This window comes from Rhopalosiphum maidis, chromosome 4, assembly GCF_003676215.2.
Source record: "Rhopalosiphum maidis isolate BTI-1 chromosome 4, ASM367621v3, whole genome shotgun sequence".
NCBI lineage: Eukaryota > Metazoa > Arthropoda > Insecta > Hemiptera > Aphididae > Rhopalosiphum > Rhopalosiphum maidis.
In genome coordinates this window covers 44,155,745-44,173,800 of record NC_040880.1, presented here as the reverse complement: position 1 = coordinate 44,173,800, position 18,056 = coordinate 44,155,745, and the positions used below count along the sequence as shown (strand labels likewise).

At 31.5% G+C, this 18,056-nt stretch overlaps 2 protein-coding genes across 3 annotated transcripts in view; both read right to left on the bottom strand.

The window, feature by feature from the left end:
- The window catches only part of LOC113555607 (potassium voltage-gated channel protein Shaw-like), a 185,168-nt gene extending 172,441 nt beyond the window's left edge, over positions 1-12,727 (bottom strand). The window contains exon 1 of one of the 2 annotated variants that reach the window (XM_026960063.2): positions 12,495-12,727. The gene's annotated coding sequence lies outside the window, so the exon portion shown is untranslated. The remainder of the gene's footprint in view (positions 1-12,494) is intronic. The other variant, XM_026960064.2, reaches the window with a different exon arrangement.
- A 504-nt stretch (positions 12,728-13,231) lies between these two features.
- The window catches only part of LOC113555724 (mucin-2), a 28,461-nt gene continuing 23,636 nt past the window's right edge, over positions 13,232-18,056 (bottom strand). Inside the window, exons 8-9 of the mRNA XM_026960245.1 lie at positions 13,756-18,043; positions 13,232-13,621 (exon numbers count right to left, since the gene is read on the bottom strand). Coding sequence (XP_026816046.1) covers positions 13,452-13,621; positions 13,756-18,043 — 4,458 coding nt within the window. The 3' untranslated portion in view covers positions 13,232-13,451. The remainder of the gene's footprint in view (positions 13,622-13,755; positions 18,044-18,056) is intronic.

Here is an 18,056-nt window from a genome sequence, read left to right as displayed (position 1 = left end):
AGTGGTACAGTTATAGTAAATAATAATAACTTAAATTAAATAGTATAATTACGATAGATGTAACAATTTTGTGATCAAAGTGATGGTTATTAAAATAGGCACGAGAAATTCACAGAGGTTGTATAAGACAGTGGTTGCCAAACTACGGCCCGCCATCATTTAATATTTGGCTCGCAAACGAACTATAATATTTTATATTTACGTAAAAAACAAAAAATTAAAATTTACGTAAAAAAAGGCCCGCGGTAAAAAAAATTTTTTTTATGGCCCAAGGTAAAAAAAGGTTTGGCCACCACTGGTATAAGATATTGAGCTAATCTCGGAATCTTTGGCATTTGAGACATTCGGTGAAAATATGCTTGGTTGTATCTGGTGTGGCGCATGCGTCACATAAAGGTTGATATTATTCATATATATATACAACAGTGTACAGTATTTGAGTGGCCATTGTTGAGTTAAAAGGGAAGTAAATCTGTGGCTTTAGAAAAATTCCCCTCAAAAATTAAAAATAAATTTAAATGCTCATTTATAAATTTAAAGAAAAATCTTACAAATATTAAAATGCATTTGAATTACAATTTTTATCAGCAATTTAAAAACATTATAGGATAATATTATACATTTTATACATGCAAACGCATAACAGATATTGAATTCTTATATGTGTACACATTATTAATAACATAATTAACGGTGTATATTATAATATAAAAAGACGCTTTTCAAATTTTAATTTAATTGCTCTTAGTTCTATGACATTTCACGACATCATTGAGTCATGACTATGAGTAATAACTATTCCTCTTCATCGACCCTATTCTATTGAACATTCGATGCTTTTGAACTAGTTAATTAAAGTTTGTATTGCATAATTATTGATACAACAATCGTACAAGAGCCAATGTACGGCTTCTTAAATTGATTATGTCGCATTAACATGATAATATGTTCTTAGGCCTAAAAACAGCTTCAACCCATAAGATTTTGTCCACGTAGTCGAATAACATGAAAATCAACGAACTAATATTGGGAGGGAAAGAGGTAGAAAATCCTTAAATCCGGAAATGTCGAGCAAAAAAGAAAAAATGACTTGCCGTAAGCATAGTTAATTTTATCACGTTTTACGCAACAAACAACCGTTTATGACAATAAACGAAGATTTTCTTTTAAACTGGCTATTCTGCTGTGCATAAATTGCACTTTCAACATTCAAATAGCTTTAGACATCTCTCAAAAGTAGGTTTTACTCTTTAAATTGCGTTCATGATAGAGTTTTTTGTTAGTTCAACCAAGAAAATGAACATCAAATACCGTTTTACGCGTAAGAATTAATAATATTGCAATATTGTTTTGGTAGTATAATTTTCTAACATTATCGGTATCAAAAAAAAAAAAATAAACAAATTTTAACACATTTCTCTGTTATATCACTTTCATTATTATTATTGTTTTTTATGTCACTTCATAGATATATACTCAAAGTTGAAATCATACATGTTGTTATTATAAAATGGTACCGAAAAAAAACAATTGAACAAATCCAGCCCGAAAAAAAGGAAATATCTCAAACTAAGTAATACACAATAACATATTTTCATATGCTTTGTAATGTCTTTTTTTCACTGGAAAAAAGACCAAATAATACATGCAACGTTTTCTGTGCAAATGTGTAGGAATGTCCATAATGGCCGTTGAGATACTTCAAAAATTCCATTGCCGTTTCGATGTAAATATATAACTCAGTGGAAATCAATGCGCCTTGCGCAACGTGTCGTGTCCTGGCTGTAGCGGGGCAGTTTCTACATGAAAATGAATGGGTAGTTACACTACGTCGCATCGGAATTCTGTGGTCGCGTAATGTCATTTACCTAATGGTATACAAAACGGATTTTGAGAAAACCTCTCTATTTTCTTATTTTTAACATTCATCATTCGACCTATAAGTAAAATAATATACATAATTTTCTATAGTGATTTTCAATACTCTACGGTCCACCGTTAATTTTTAATGATTATTAACACAGTATACATTGACTGGATTATTTTTTTCATTCGATGTTATATTAATGTTCTATATAAATTTATTTACTGCCAAACATTTTGGAATACATTTTAAATATTCTGAAATTCATTTTTCAAAAGTATTACCCACTTTGACAACCCGTTAAAGAAAACTTTTTTTTTTATATGAAATATTTACAACTATATTATGTCTACTGCAATGCAATAAATAAATATGATGAACGTATTACATATGAAATTACACGGGTAGAGAAAAAATATATTGAAATAACTATCAGCCGCAAACATGAGTAGATACATAATAATATGAACGAGAAACTCGTCAAAGTTAATTTTTTTTTTTAGAAAATTGAATTTTTCTTAGTTTAATATCGGTCTTTTATTATTACATCGTTTTATTATATTCATTATTCAATAGTTGCAGTAAAAACATGTCCATCGGGTATTTTATTAACGCCCCCGTTGCCTAAAGAACATTATAGAGATAAAATAATAATATTGTTTGTTTTTGACAATATCTAACTGATGAAATGTTATATTATTTTATTATTTTTTCATGTTTTAAATTAATTAACGGATATTTATCAAAAAAATTGTGCTTTGAGCACTGCACTACACGGTTCTAATTTCTATTAAAATTGAATTAATTTTAGCGTTGTTTTTTACGATAAAAGTTTATAAAAGTGGATGGTTATAATGTTCATTAACTAATCATAACTATCCGTTGTATTCTATAATATGTTTCAGAAAAGGGTAAAAATGTATCATCGTATACAGTACCTACCTATACACACATATATTTACGATAAAACTTCAATAATCATAATGGAAATTACATTGTTTATTTTTCAAATTCGACGTATACTATGTATAGTAAGTACATGCCATACACTTATATTATAATGCATAATATTAATAAATTATAATTTACTTGATAATACTATCCACATTCACACGTTAAATGTATTTCAATATTATTATCTAGATTATTTTAATTATCGTTAAATACTCAATAATTTGTACTATAGTAAATTATATGTAGTATATATTATTATATGCAAAAATATACATTTCACTATAAATTATTAATTTTAAAAAATTCACTTCCAGATAATATGATTGTAAAGTATAAAAATATCAATTATTTTAACTTAAGTAAATTTTTATTTGTCTTGAAAAAAACTATAATAAAAATAAAGACAATATTAACATTTTAGTTACCTATATGACTTATACTTATTAGTTATTACGTAATAAAAGTATATTAAAGACAAACATATATTTACTACCTATGCATATTATTGTGTACATAGTACATATCTTTAAATATATGACTTTTAATATATATAGTATGTATTTACATTTCAAAATGTAAGTTGGGCTTACACATAATATCGTTTTTATACATTTTTAATATTAAATATTGAAATTTAATTTCAGAACATAATATGTAATAATAATATTAGTAACAAACTATAGAGAAAGGGAATCGTTTTGCTGTTTATTAAAGTATGAAATATATTTTTAATAATAATCCCAAAAGGTTAAATATAAAACAAAATGAGCTATTTTTCACAATACTTGTTGACAATTATTAATTTTCTTCTACACAATAAAATGCTCTCAAGTCGAAACCATTAATCTACAATCCATTTTTATGCACGGAATTCTAAACAACTTTTAAATCGTTCTCTAGAGCACTCAGTTTCGAAAAAACAAATTCACGTAATTGTATTGTCTATAAAACATAATTAACTTCATAAAACGTCGAATGAAGAAAAATAAACCCAAAGATTTTATTAAAATTGAATTATGTTAGTGTATTTACTTATAACAAAAAACAAGTATAAAACCACAAAAATACTGTTGCAGAAGTTTCATTATAATATTACATCTGCAATATGAGCTATCTCGAGCTAAGAAAACGCTGCAAGAAGATACACGTATAATGTATTATATAAAAATCTATATTTATATGATAAATAATATTATTAATTGTTGTCGTATAGATTATGAAAAAGTATTTTTTTTTTTTTTTGGAATAATGTTTTACAAGATATAAATTAGGTACTTTAAAATCATTAATTACGATTAATATTAAAAACTTAATTGTTATTCGTAACAGTATGATACTTGTATTTTTCATACTATTATTATTTTTTTTTAGAAATAATTTATTTGAAAATGTATATTCGATGACATAATAAATAAAATAATATATAATTTCATACTATTATTTACTTGTTGATAACTGATAAGTTGTCATTACAACTTTTAAAAACCAATATTTATCGTGCTAATCTATTCGAAGATTTTCTAAAACTGAATATCGATAAATTAAAACATCACATTGTTATAATTTATAAGACGTTCAAGTATAATAATGTACCTATATTGCCTATATGACACGCCGTTCAACATACAGTTATAGATAATATTAATATGTATTAAAAGCTAGAAAAAAGTTTTTACTATTATACAGATACCAGAAATCACTGTTTCAAACGTTCACATGCATTGTATAAAAATAATTCTGAATAATTTGAACTCAATTTTGTTTATCGGGTATTGACTCTGAATCGAAAACTTTAATAGACAAAAATGTGTTATTATGAATATATTATTAATAAAATAAATATGCTTTTATAGTTAGTTGTAAATTAATTTAAAAGAACTTTTTTTTCATTGTCATCGACTGTAACGAGATTTAAAAAGGGTTAAGTAATATTAAATTTTAATTAAAAGCGGATATTAAAAAAGCAGATAATATAATACAAACCATCTACACTTGAAAACTATGTGATATATTATATTATACTAATGTTTTTTTATGGGTTAGAGGTTAAACTGAATATTTTATATTATTAGAAATAATATTAATATGTACGTGTGATATAGTATTATAGAGTAAATCTCCAAATTGTTGAAACCAACGTCATATAGCTTTCATTTATGATAAAGTTGTGTATTTTATTTTACATCTATGAATTATAATAAACTAATAATTGTTATTAGAAAAAATAAACGTAGGATCGATGCTGGGAATAACTAAAATAAAAGTATCAATAACTTTATGTTTTCAAATTCTCGCGTCACATAAAATTACTGAATGAAATCTGTCAATGATTATAAGCTCACAAAAATTAAGAACAAACATATAATATCAAATTATATAATTATTATTAAAAAAATATTAAGGTTTAGTCGGTGTAACTATAGGTCGTATTATAATTCAATGACTCGTCCGTACATTATGATATAAGTATATCAACACACGGCTTACCGCATGATGACGTAGATTTTTAAAAATCGCCCTACGCGACGAGAGGTTTATACGCGTCAAGCAAATATGTACATTTATTATACGTGCGTATTCCTGCTCTACACGCCTATATCCGATTGATCGAAACCAATTAAGTCCGATGGCCGCCCGCGTTCCCACTCTCGAAAAATATTATAACTAACTAAAATATATATCTGTACAATGTATACAATACATACGTACAGCAATTATATATCCAATTTTCTGCGTGTACGCATGTGTGTGTGACGTGATTAATCGAATTCTCTACTGCACAACCCATCCCCGTCATTTATATATATATATATATATATAAATACATATAGTAAAACTAATCTCGTTGTATTGCGTATTCGTTCAACCGTTGAAGTCCGGGGCCGGTGCACGTCACATGTAAACACCGTTTTACGATATTATATTATAAATAATACAGAGTTTTCTACACAGAGCAGCTATACGCATTCGCGGCTATAGCCACCCATAGCCGCACGTTCCAAAAACCACTGTCGATCGACGTGCGCCGACGGAATGTACCTGTGAATTGTAAATGTATACAGCGAAATATTGTGTAATGTATTCGTACAATGTTATACGTATCATAGTAATCGTGACGATGTAATACTACACGAGTATATTATTCTATGATTATTAATGATATTATTATCACATCGTGATTAGTTCATAACCGATCGCCAAAAACGGCTCGAACAATATACGTCATCTGTAATTATATAAATGTTACTGTCCGAAATAATAGTCGTTTATGTACATTTTTTCCCTGTTGTTAAAATGGAAATTAATTAATTATTTTTGTAGCTGTAACCCTTTGAATAAGCAAACCATGTTTTAGGTTATACATAAAAGATAATATTGCAGAAATATTTATTATGATATGATATTATGATGATAGCGTATACTCTGCACTCGTGGTTAAAATATAGGTACCCACAACCGTAAAAAATTTAAAAAAACGTCGATGGGCATTCTTTTCTTTAGAATTTACAGTAATTTATATGTAAACGTTATTGAATTTATTTTGGAAACTATGATTTACAAGTTTAGGCACATTAATGGATTTAAAATTTAAGATTACTATCATAATACAGTCATATTTTAGTAATTTGGTTAATTATCTACTCGAAAAACTTTAAATCGTAATTTCGGTTTCTTATAACTTTTTAAAACGTGATCACCATCTTCTGAAGACAATGACTGAATGACTTTTAAAAATTGAAAGTTATAATTTGAGTCCTGGATTAGACAAAATATATCACTTGATGTATTTGCAATAAAAAAATAAAAATACACGAATACAAGGATTTTAAATACAAACTAATAGATACATTGTTACCGAGTATCCGAAATGAGAAATTAAAAAAATGCCTATCTATTTAAAAGACTTTAATCAAAATACATATCAAAAATATAGTAAAAATAATTTGAATTTAATTTAAAATTACCAATTTTACAATGTACTAACTTGAATTTTTCGTTAACAATAATATGTTTGAAATTCGAATAGTTCATCAGATAACTTCGACTGTCTGGTCTAGCAGTTTTATAATTTATTTTTAGTGATATTCATATGATAAAAAGAATATATTTAAAATAAGTACTAACAGCTAGCTATTTGAAAAAAATAATCATAAATATAACAAATAACATAAATTAAATAACACAAAATATACTTCAAGTATTACACATTTCTGAACTGAAATTTGGTCTAACTAACCAGATAATATCTATGACTGTATATCGATGATTTAAATTCTCAACTGGTGTGCCACGACCGTAGTACAGACGTTTATACTATAATAAAAATAAGAATTTTTCAGTGCTAAATTTTCATTATCAATGCACAATACATTAAAATGAACTAAAAAAAAGTTTTTTCGTTGAAAAAAAATTGCTCATGTGTCATGAAAATTACGTAAAGAGCAAAGTATACCGTGTTTTGAAATGTTAATAATCACCGATTTAGATTTATAAATCCATTGGACCATTGTATAAATTTGTGATATGAAAAATTTGCTTTTCATCACTCTCTTCCAACTATCAATAATTATCCTAAGTCATAACCAAATTCGACAATATCACATCTCATCTAAGATATGTAATTTAAAGTACATTTTAGGTAAAACATAAATATAACACACTTGACATATCGGAAAACAGATTAAAAATAAAAATAAAAATTAATGAGTTTATATCAAAGGGAAGTTTTTTTTTTCAATTTATGTAATTTATAAAATTTTATTAACGTCATCTGGTTGATCTAAACGCAGCGGTATCATATAAATCTCTAACTTCACCAACGCACTCAATAATTCATTTAATAATATATTATGAATTTTTATATTTTAGTATGTACTACATAACCGTTTCTTCAAACAATTTGTGAAAAGTAGTCGAATGGTCGATGATTACTATAATAATACTTTTCTAACAATCGTGGGTCAAATGAGAAAATCTTTTTTCAATTTTAATTAATTATGGTTTAGGTTATATTGGCACAATATTGCATTAAATTTAAATAGAAATAAATTTAATGTAAAAATAAATAGTTCCATGATATAATTATGGTTTTATTTGTTTGTATTTGTTATTGAATTATGATTATTATTCAATTATAATTTGCATTCATAATTTAAAGTATTGTAAATAATGTTTTTAATTATAATAACATAACTTCGACTGTCCAATAATTTAAATTTCATTAATATTGAATTCATGCAAAATTATTGTTTTACTGCGTTATGTACTTATATAACAAATGTACACACAAAAATAATAATTATTAGTGAAAAAAAAACCCAAATTGTTCAGAAAACTGAACATTTTACACAAAACAAGTTTTTGATAAAATCGGTATTTTTTTGTGTAACACAAAAAATAAAAATAATACGTAATTGATATGTTTAACAAATATTCATAGTAACATTTTATAATATATAGTATATACTATGAATATTTAAAATATTTTTACTCCTTTTTAGCTATTTACAGAATTATGCAATGTGACAATTTTTATTTATTTTTTTTTAACTATAATTGTCAATAAAACAATTTTTGCTAGGTCAATAAGCTTAAGTATTGAATAAAAAACTTCTTATACATTTTTTATAGGTGTTGAAAATTTTAATAGGGACGTTTTTTTTTTTTATAAGTATTTGAAGTTCAAATTTTCGACAGTATACATATTAAAATGAAGAATAACGATGTTATACTTTACGTATATACTTTGTATTTCGTTATACTTCAAAAACAATATTCGTGTAGACTTAAAACTTTTATGTACATTATGAATTTTACTATTCTATATATTCTATATTTTCATCAAAATACATAAGTTACCTATTTTATTTATGTATGATGATACCAATATTTATATTATGAACTTATCCGCACTTACTTACGGTAACTGGTAAGGTGGGTTGTTGACACCGAACGTAATAACACTAATATGAGTATATTATGATGTAAATATATAATATTTATACTCTTAAAGTAATTAAACATTAATAACATTATAAATGCCATGTATTCAGTAAAACTTAAATCAACTTACCGTAGTAATGTAGTATCAATATTCAAAATAAAATAAATTACCTTAATATCAATATCAATAAACAAAACATGAAAATGAAACACACTTAGTAATAAAGGCTGATAGATAGTTTTTCCTCGCGTTTTTCGTATAGAATGATATACATTTAATTCAAATTTAACATATATATAAAAATGGCCCGAACGACATCTATTATTATTTATTGACTTATTGTACAGCAAACCGATACCTTCTTGCCTACATTTGTCCTACGGTATCTGACGATGATTTGAATTTGGAAATTTAATTTATTCTTTTTTGTTTGTGTTTTTTCACCCACTGATATGCTACAAGAATAATTTAAAATGATCAATATTTCTAAAAATATTTAAAAAACATCAAATAGAATTAGGTATAGATAATAATAATTTCAAACGCAATCCAATTTATTGTTTTGTTATCTAATGGACACTGTAAACATACGATTCGCTATAGAATAATAACCAATACCTAACTCTCTACTCGTTTATAATTTAAAAAACGCTAAGTAAACAATATCATATAATCTAAGGTAAATGGTTATACCTATTTTCCGCCATTTTCGTGCCAATAGTCATATATTATATTATCGTAATTTGCCCAAAGTGCCATCACGAACTACAGAAACCGAACTTTACAGCAGTCGTGTAGTTTAGCAACGCACCAAGTGTGCGAGTATAATATTTTATTCAGTAGTGTCACTGTGTATTTTGAATCAATAACCTGATGAAATATTAATCTTGTCAAGAGTATATCCTTAGGGAACATTTTTAGATGCATGTTACTTATCAGCCTCTTGGCGTCAACCAAAAACCACCATTACCATCACCGCCACCGCCACTACATCTACCACCGCCATCGCAGGTTTATCGAATCATTAATGCATAATATTCCTCGTATAACAATATAGTGTAATAATAACGACTGAAATTAATTAAGCATTAGCTGTGCGATAGCTACATATGCGCGTCCTCGGCTGGCCGTATCCGCATAGTCGTGTTAAATAATAGATAGTCGGGGATTATTAATATTTCACGCTGATTTAAAGTTTCCATTTGTACTGTTCCAAAACTAACTATATACCTACAATTATTTAATGTATCACAATAATATAGCAATACGCGTAATAATTACCACGCGTTTGTATTTTGTTTAAACGAGTAACGCGGTTGTATAGAGGTAAAAATCATCGATAATTCATGTAAAATCTTAATCATTTCGCTATACTTATTATTTAGTGGTAAATATAAACTAAAACGAGATAATAAATGTTTTATGATTTGCAAGTTAATTTAAGCGAGTGTATGTGTATAGTATTTAAACAAATAAATAATAATAATAAACTAGAAAAGCTATTAATGTGCGTTTGAATTAGATGAAATCAATAACTGTATGTTGGATTTGGAGTTCATAAAATAACGTAATCTTTCTATTTATATAAACAAAATAATGAATTAAATAGATCACATATAATAAGTACATAATATAATATATATATTTAAAAAATAACTATATTATTATTTCCATTATAGTTTCAAGTAATAACTATTGTTTATTAATTATAATGTAATTAATAATTGTGATTTAATTCAAAGATAACATAATAAAAGTATTTACGTATTTGCATAATGCAATATAATATATAATATGGATTTTATTTAATTTTTTTTACATTTAAAACACACCAAACCTAGTCGATACAGACCAATGAAGATTAACACAAGACCACTAGTGGCGTTGGATATATTATTTAGTTATTTAGTTACACGGATGTATTTAATATTTATACGTAGATACCCATTTTCAGGTAATATATAGGCTGTAGAGTATCACATATCATGTAAATTAAACTTCATATTTTTGTTTTTGTTTCTTATTAGAAACTGTTTTTCATTAAAGTATAATATCCAATAAAAATAATTTATTCGTATAGTAGATACACAATATTATGCGTTATTATTTAAAAGTAAAAGGTAATGCATTTATCAAGGACAAATAAGATAACTTTGTGAACAAAGCGAACGGATTTGTGGATAGTTAAATTTACGTACCTGTTATTATTTTATTGTGGGAGGGTCCATAATAGTAATATTAGTAAATATATTGAAACGATATCACTGAAGAGGATCTATATTGAGATCTTATCAGATAATAAAAATGTACTCACTATAAAAAAAAAATTAGAACAATTTAAAACTATGGTCTCTGATCACAGATTTGCTACCAGTTGACTGGATTACGACAGTCGTGTTTACGTGGTCGGGATCTTGCAAGTTTTTATCCTATTGTCCTATTCCTTTTTACTTTCAATTTCACATTTATTTCGTTAACAACCCCACAGGTGTCCCTGTCTGAATATTTCCTTAGTCCGAGAGCACGATTTAGAGCACGTACGATTCTACCACGGTTCGTTAGGTTATGCACGTGCGTGGATTATTTTGTTAAATCTAAAACGCGTGTCTATACTCAATCCTTTTGATAAATTATAATTGTATTTTTCTTGAATGGATTTATTTGACAGCAATGTTCTCTTAGTTACTGCTACAGCTGGACGCGACTTATCTCGCGAATAGTTAAACAGCTGGATTGAAACGTGTTGAAGTTACTAAGCGCTACATTCCAAACTTTCGAACACCACGCAACCACATTTTTAAATCACATATTTTGCCATTTATTCGAAACTAATTTGCCAGTATAATGTTTAATGTATTCATAAAGTTTCGAGATCCATATGTATAAACGGCACTCGTAAAAAATAAAAAAATAACGACATAATGTATTTGCACCATCTTAAATAGTATAAATAGTATAATAAGTTATAAAAATCGAACACTCTCATAAATAAACCTAAATTGATACAAATATATTATTTGAAAACAGCTATTGAAATGTGTTTTGTAAAAAATCTTTTTTTTAAATATTTATATATAATATGTATCATTATACATAATTAACTTCAATTCTGACATTCGTATTTGTATATTTTACAATCTGTACGTTTCACATGTTCTAATTATTAAAATAATAATTAAAGCCTTAACTTTTACATACATACTCTCAAAAAGACAAAACTTTAACTTAAAAATATTTCATAATTATATAAAATATGTTATTAACCATATACGCTTTAAAAAACAAGATATATATGATTATTTTTTATCTCTGATTATTTCAATTTTTGTACTAGCCAACAAATACCAATATATAACACCTATATTTTATGATTATAATAATATTGTTATTATTATTATAACAATAAAAAGATGAACATTGAAGCTATAGAGATATTATAGAAGCATTAAAAATGCTATAAATTAACATTAAAATTATTAAAAAATTCACTCAATACTATAAGGTTGTCGATATTCTTGAAAAAAATGTTATATGATAATAATTATGTATTTTAACGTATATATTATATCATTTAAAAGTGCATATAATATTAATATATTTTATTTTTATTAAAAACGTGAAAATATTTAAGTATTATTAATAAAAAAAAATTTTGTGAAAGATTAATTTTATAAATTAAAAAAAAGTTTCCTAGTTATTATTGCTTAGGTAATTAATTAAAAAATAACTCACGTTGTCGAATTCAAACATAATGTGTTTTTTTTTCTTATTTCAACATATTTTGACAAATTAACAACAAAAATTACCTAAAACTGTGCACATTTTGACACAACGAACTTTTTAAACGAATAGACCTACTTTGAAAATTACGTAGTATTTCTGATCGCACTTTATGTGACAGGATAAACTTTAACTTTAGCGAACGGTTGTTTCAAGCCGGTGAATTCGTTCGGTACTGGGGACTGTATAGTGGACGCCGCCGCCAGCGCCGTTGCCGCTCTCGTGGTCCAATCGTTCAGATTGTGGTTACCACGGTAACGTATTCATCGCTGTCACCACTGCGGCAGTATGTGCTGGTCAACTGTATAAAGGTATATTTTACAATACCCCTAACGGTTTGAACAGTAACACAGGATGGTTATTACCAAATAATTTATTTAAACCTAAAGAAATAGGAAAGTACCTTAATGTATAATAGTAGTCATACAAAATGTGAAGCCGAGTATTGTGAATCACAGTTATTTTAAAAAAATAGGTAGATAAATATAAAATAATGAAAACCAATCATGGTTGTATGTAGTAATGCTTTGAAAAAAAAAGAAAATATCATATGAATTCAAAGAAAATATAATCAATCAAAAGTATTCATAAGGAAGGATTTATTTATGACTTTATATTAAAATAAGATTAATGAAAATAACTAAAATATTTTATTAACGGATAAAATAAAAATAAATAAATTGTCAGTTGTAAATATAAAAATACATTTAATAAAAAAAACATATTAACATGTATACAAAATATATGAAATTAACACATAAAACATTATTATAAAGTGGTAAATGGTAACGATGGTCGGTAACAATCTTTTATACATAACACACTTGAGCAATTTAAATAAATCATACATTTGAATTAGCAAATTAAAAATGTCTTTATAAAGCTACTATTATAAATGAACAACTACATTTAACGTTTTTTCAGAGATTCCGACTGATTTTGTAATTCAAATAATACATCATCTCCTAAGCTATCTAAAGCATCTAAATTTTCGTTACCAATTTCATTTTTCAACTGCGACTTCAACTGTCGAATACCAGACTCAACATCTCTCCTTTGAATATTAAAACCATTTAAAGCTGTTAACAAATCAAAACTTCAACTAATAAAATCGCATAAAAAAAAAAATTCATAAATATTTTTGAAATTTAAGTTAGATAATAATTGAATAATAATAAAGTACTTAAACGATGAAAAATAATTTCTTAATTACCTTTATTAAAAAGATCTAGTTGCTGCTGACCACCAAAACTGTCATCTGTAGATATATATGATGGATATTGGGTAGTCACTTCTTGTATGAATTGGTTATTTCCTTGTCCATAAACTGGTTCCAAAGGCGGTAAATACGTAGGTGGATATTGTGTCGAAGAAGGATATTGTGGGCATCTTGGATCCGGAGATCCAGGATAACATACTAATGACTCTTGCTTAATGCAGCGAGGATCGGTGGAACCAGGATAGCATAACGGAGGTGTAATAGGTTTAGGAGTTGAACTATTGCACACACAAACGAAAGGCGTTTGAACAGGAGCAATTTGTGGACACCTAGGATCCTTTGATCCTGGATAACATATCGGTTCAGGAACTGTTGGTGTTGGTGTTGGATAAGATGTGGGAGGCGGAGAAGGTTTTGGACACCTTGGATCAGTTGATCCAGGATAACAAACTGGTGCAGGAGTGGTTGGTGATGGTGTTGGTTTCGGACATCTTGGATCAGTTGATCCTGGATAACATACAGGTGGAGCTGGTGTTGATGGAATGGGATATGATGTAGGTGGTGGAGATGGTTTCGGACACCTTGGATCATTTGAACCTGGGTAACAAACTGGTGCTGGAGTAGTTGGTGGGGGTGTTGGCTTTGGACATCTTGGGTCATTTGATCCTGGGTAGCAAACCAGCGGAGCTGGTGTTGATGATGGTGGGTAGTATGTTGGAGGTGGAGATGGTTTAGGACACCTTGGGTCATTTGATCCTGGGTAGCAAACTGGTGGTGCGGGTGTTGATGGAGAAGGGTAGTATGTTGGAGGTGGAGATGGTTTGGGACACCTTGGGTCATTTGATCCTGGGTAACAAACTGGTGCTGGAGTAGTTGGAGGCGGAGTTGGTTTTGGACATCTCGGGTCAGTTGATCCTGGGTAGCAGACAGGTGCTGGAGTAGTTGGTGGAGGTGTTGGTTTTGGACATCTCGGGTCGGTTGATCCTGGGTAGCAAACTGGTAGTGCGGGTGTTGATGGAGAAGGGTAGTATGTTGGAGGTGGAGATGGTTTGGGACACCTTGGGTCATTTGATCCTGGGTAACAAACTGGAGCTGGAGTAGTTGGTGGAGGTGTTGGTTTTGGACATCTCGGGTCAGTTGATCCTGGGTAGCAGACAGGTGCTGGAGTAGTTGGTGGAGGTGTTGGTTTAGGACACCTCGGGTCATTTGAACCTGGGTAGCAAACAGGTGCTGGGGTAGTTGGTGGAGGTGTTGGTTTTGGACATCTTGGGTCATTTGATCCTGGGTAGCAAACTGGTGGTGCTGGTGTTGATGGAGAAGGGTAGTATGTTGGAGGTGGAGATGGTTTGGGACACCTTGGGTCATTTGATCCTGGGTAGCAGACAGGTGCTGGAGTAGTTGGTGGAGGTGTTGGTTTTGGACATCTTGGGTCAGTTGATCCTGGGTAGCAAACTGGTGGTGCGGGTGTTGATGGAGATGGGTAGTATGTTGGAGGTGGAGATGGTTTGGGACACCTTGGGTCATTTGATCCTGGGTAACAAACTGGAGCTGGAGTAGTTGGTGGAGTTGTTGGTTTTGGACATCTCGGGTCAGTTGATCCTGGGTAGCAGACAGGTGCTGGGGAAGTTGGTGGCAGTGTTGGTTTTGGACATCTAGGGTCATTTGATCCTGGGTAGCAAACTGGTGGTGCGGGTGTTGATGGAGAAGGGTAGTATGTTGGTGGTGGAGATGGTTTAGGACACCTTGGGTCATTTGATCCTGGGTAACAAACTGGAGCTGGAGTAGTTGGTGGAGGTGTTGGTTTTGGACATCTCGGGTCAGTTGATCCTGGGTAGCAGACAGGTGCTGGAGTAGTTGGTGGAGGTGTTGGTTTAGGACACCTCGGGTCATTTGAACCTGGGTAGCAAACAGGTGCTGGGGTAGTTGGTGGAGGTGTTGGTTTTGGGCATCTAGGGTCATTTGATCCTGGGTAGCAAACTGGTGGTGCGGGTGTTGATGGAGATGGGTAGTATGTTGGAGGTGGAGATGGTTTGGGACACCTTGGGTCATTTGATCCTGGGTAACAAACTGGAGCTGGAGTAGTTGGTGGAGTTGTTGGTTTTGGACATCTCGGGTCAGTTGATCCTGGGTAGCAGACAGGTGCTGGGGAAGTTGGTGGCAGTGTTGGTTTTGGACATCTAGGGTCATTTGATCCTGGGTAGCAAACTGGTGGTGCGGGTGTTGATGGAGAAGGGTAGTATGTTGGTGGTGGAGATGGTTTAGGACACCTTGGGTCATTTGATCCTGGGTAACAAACTGGAGCTGGAGTAGTTGGTGGAGGTGTTGGTTTTGGACATCTCGGGTCAGTTGATCCTAGGTAGCAGACAGGTGCTGGGGAAGTTGGTGGCGGTGTTGGTTTTGGACATCTTGGGTCATTTGATCCTGGGTAACATACAGGTGGTGCCGGAGTTGATGGAGGTAAATAAGTATTTGGAGGCGTAGATGGTTTTGGACACCTTGGGTCATTTGATCCTGGGTAACAAACTGGAGCTAGAGTAGTTGGTGGAGGTGTTGGTTTTGGACATCTCGGGTCAGTTGATCCTGGGTAGCAGACAGGTGGTGCAGGCGTTGATGGAGAAGGGTAGTATGTTGGAGGCGGAGTTGGTTTTGGACATCTCGGGTCAGTTGATCCTGGGTAGCAAATTGGTGCTGGGGTAGTTGGTGGCGGTGTTGGTTTCGGACATCTTGGGTCACTTGATCCTGGATAACATACGGGTGGAGCTGGTGTTGATGGAACGGGGTAATACGTTGGAGGAGGTGATGGTTTAGGACACCTTGGGTCATTTGATCCTGGATAACATACAAGTGGAGCTAATGTTGTTGAAATGGGGTAAGATGTTGGAGGTGGTGATGGTTTTGGACACCTTGGGTCATTTGATCCTGGGTAGCAAACTGGTGCTGGTGTAGTTGGTGGTAATGTTGGTTTCGGACATCTTGGGTCAGTTGATCCTGGGTAGCAAACAGGTGCTGGGGTAGTTGGTGGAGGTGTTGGTTTTGGACATCTTGGGTCATTTGATCCAGGGTAGCAATTTGGTGGAGCAGGCGTTGATGGTGAAGGATAGTATGTTGCAGGTGGTGACAGTTTAGGACACCTTGGGTCATTTGAACCTGGGTAGCAAATTGGTGCTGGAGTAGTTGGTGGAGGTGTTGGTTTTGGACATCTTGGGTCATTTGATCCAGGGTAGCAATTTGGTGGAGCAGGCGTTGATGGTGAAGGATAATATGTTGGAGGAGGTGATGGTTTAGGACATCTTGGATCATTTGATCCTGGATAACAAACAGGTGGAGCTGGTGTTGATGGGATGGGGTACGATGTAGGAGGTGGAGATGGTTTAGGACACCTTGGGTCATTTGATCCTGGGTAACAAACTGGTGCTGGAGTAGTTGGTGGAGGTGTTGGTTTTGGACATCTTGGATCAGTTGATCCTGGATAACATACAGGTGGTGCTGGTGTTGATGGAGAAGGGTAGTATGTTGGAGGTGGTGACGGTTTAGGACACCTTGGGTCATTTGATCCTGGGTAACAAACTGGTGCTGGAGTAGTTGGTGGAGGTGTTGGTTTTGGACATCTTGGATCAGTTGATCCTGGGTAGCAAACAGGTGCTGGGGTAGTTGGTGGAGGTGTTGGTTTTGGACATCTTGGGTCATTTGATCCAGGGTAGCAATTTGGTGGAGCAGGCGTTGATGGTGAAGGATAATATGTTGGAGGAGGTGATGGTTTAGGACATCTTGGATCATTTGATCCTGGATAACAAACAGGTGGAGCTGGTGTTGATGGGATGGGGTACGATGTAGGAGGTGGAGATGGTTTAGGACACCTTGGGTCATTTGATCCTGGGTAACAAACAGGTGCTGGGGTAGTTGGTGGAGGTGTTGGTTTTGGACATCTTGGGTCATTTGATCCAGGGTAGCAATTTGGTGGAGCAGGCGTTGATGGTGAAGGATAATATGTTGGTGGAGGTGTTGGTTTTGGACATCTTGGGTCATTTGATCCTGGGTAGCAAACCGGTGGTGCGGGTGTTGATGGAGAAGGATAGTATGTTGGAGGCGGAGATGGTTTAGGACACCTCGGGTCATTTGAACCTGGGTAGCACACTGGTGCTGGAGTGGTTGGTGGCAATGTAGGTTTTGGGCATCTCGGATCATTTGATCCTGGATAACAAATGGGTGCTAGCGTTGTTGATGGAATGAAACCTGGTAATGCTGCTTGACATTTTTCTTCTGGACAACTTCCCAAGCATAACTGTAATATAATT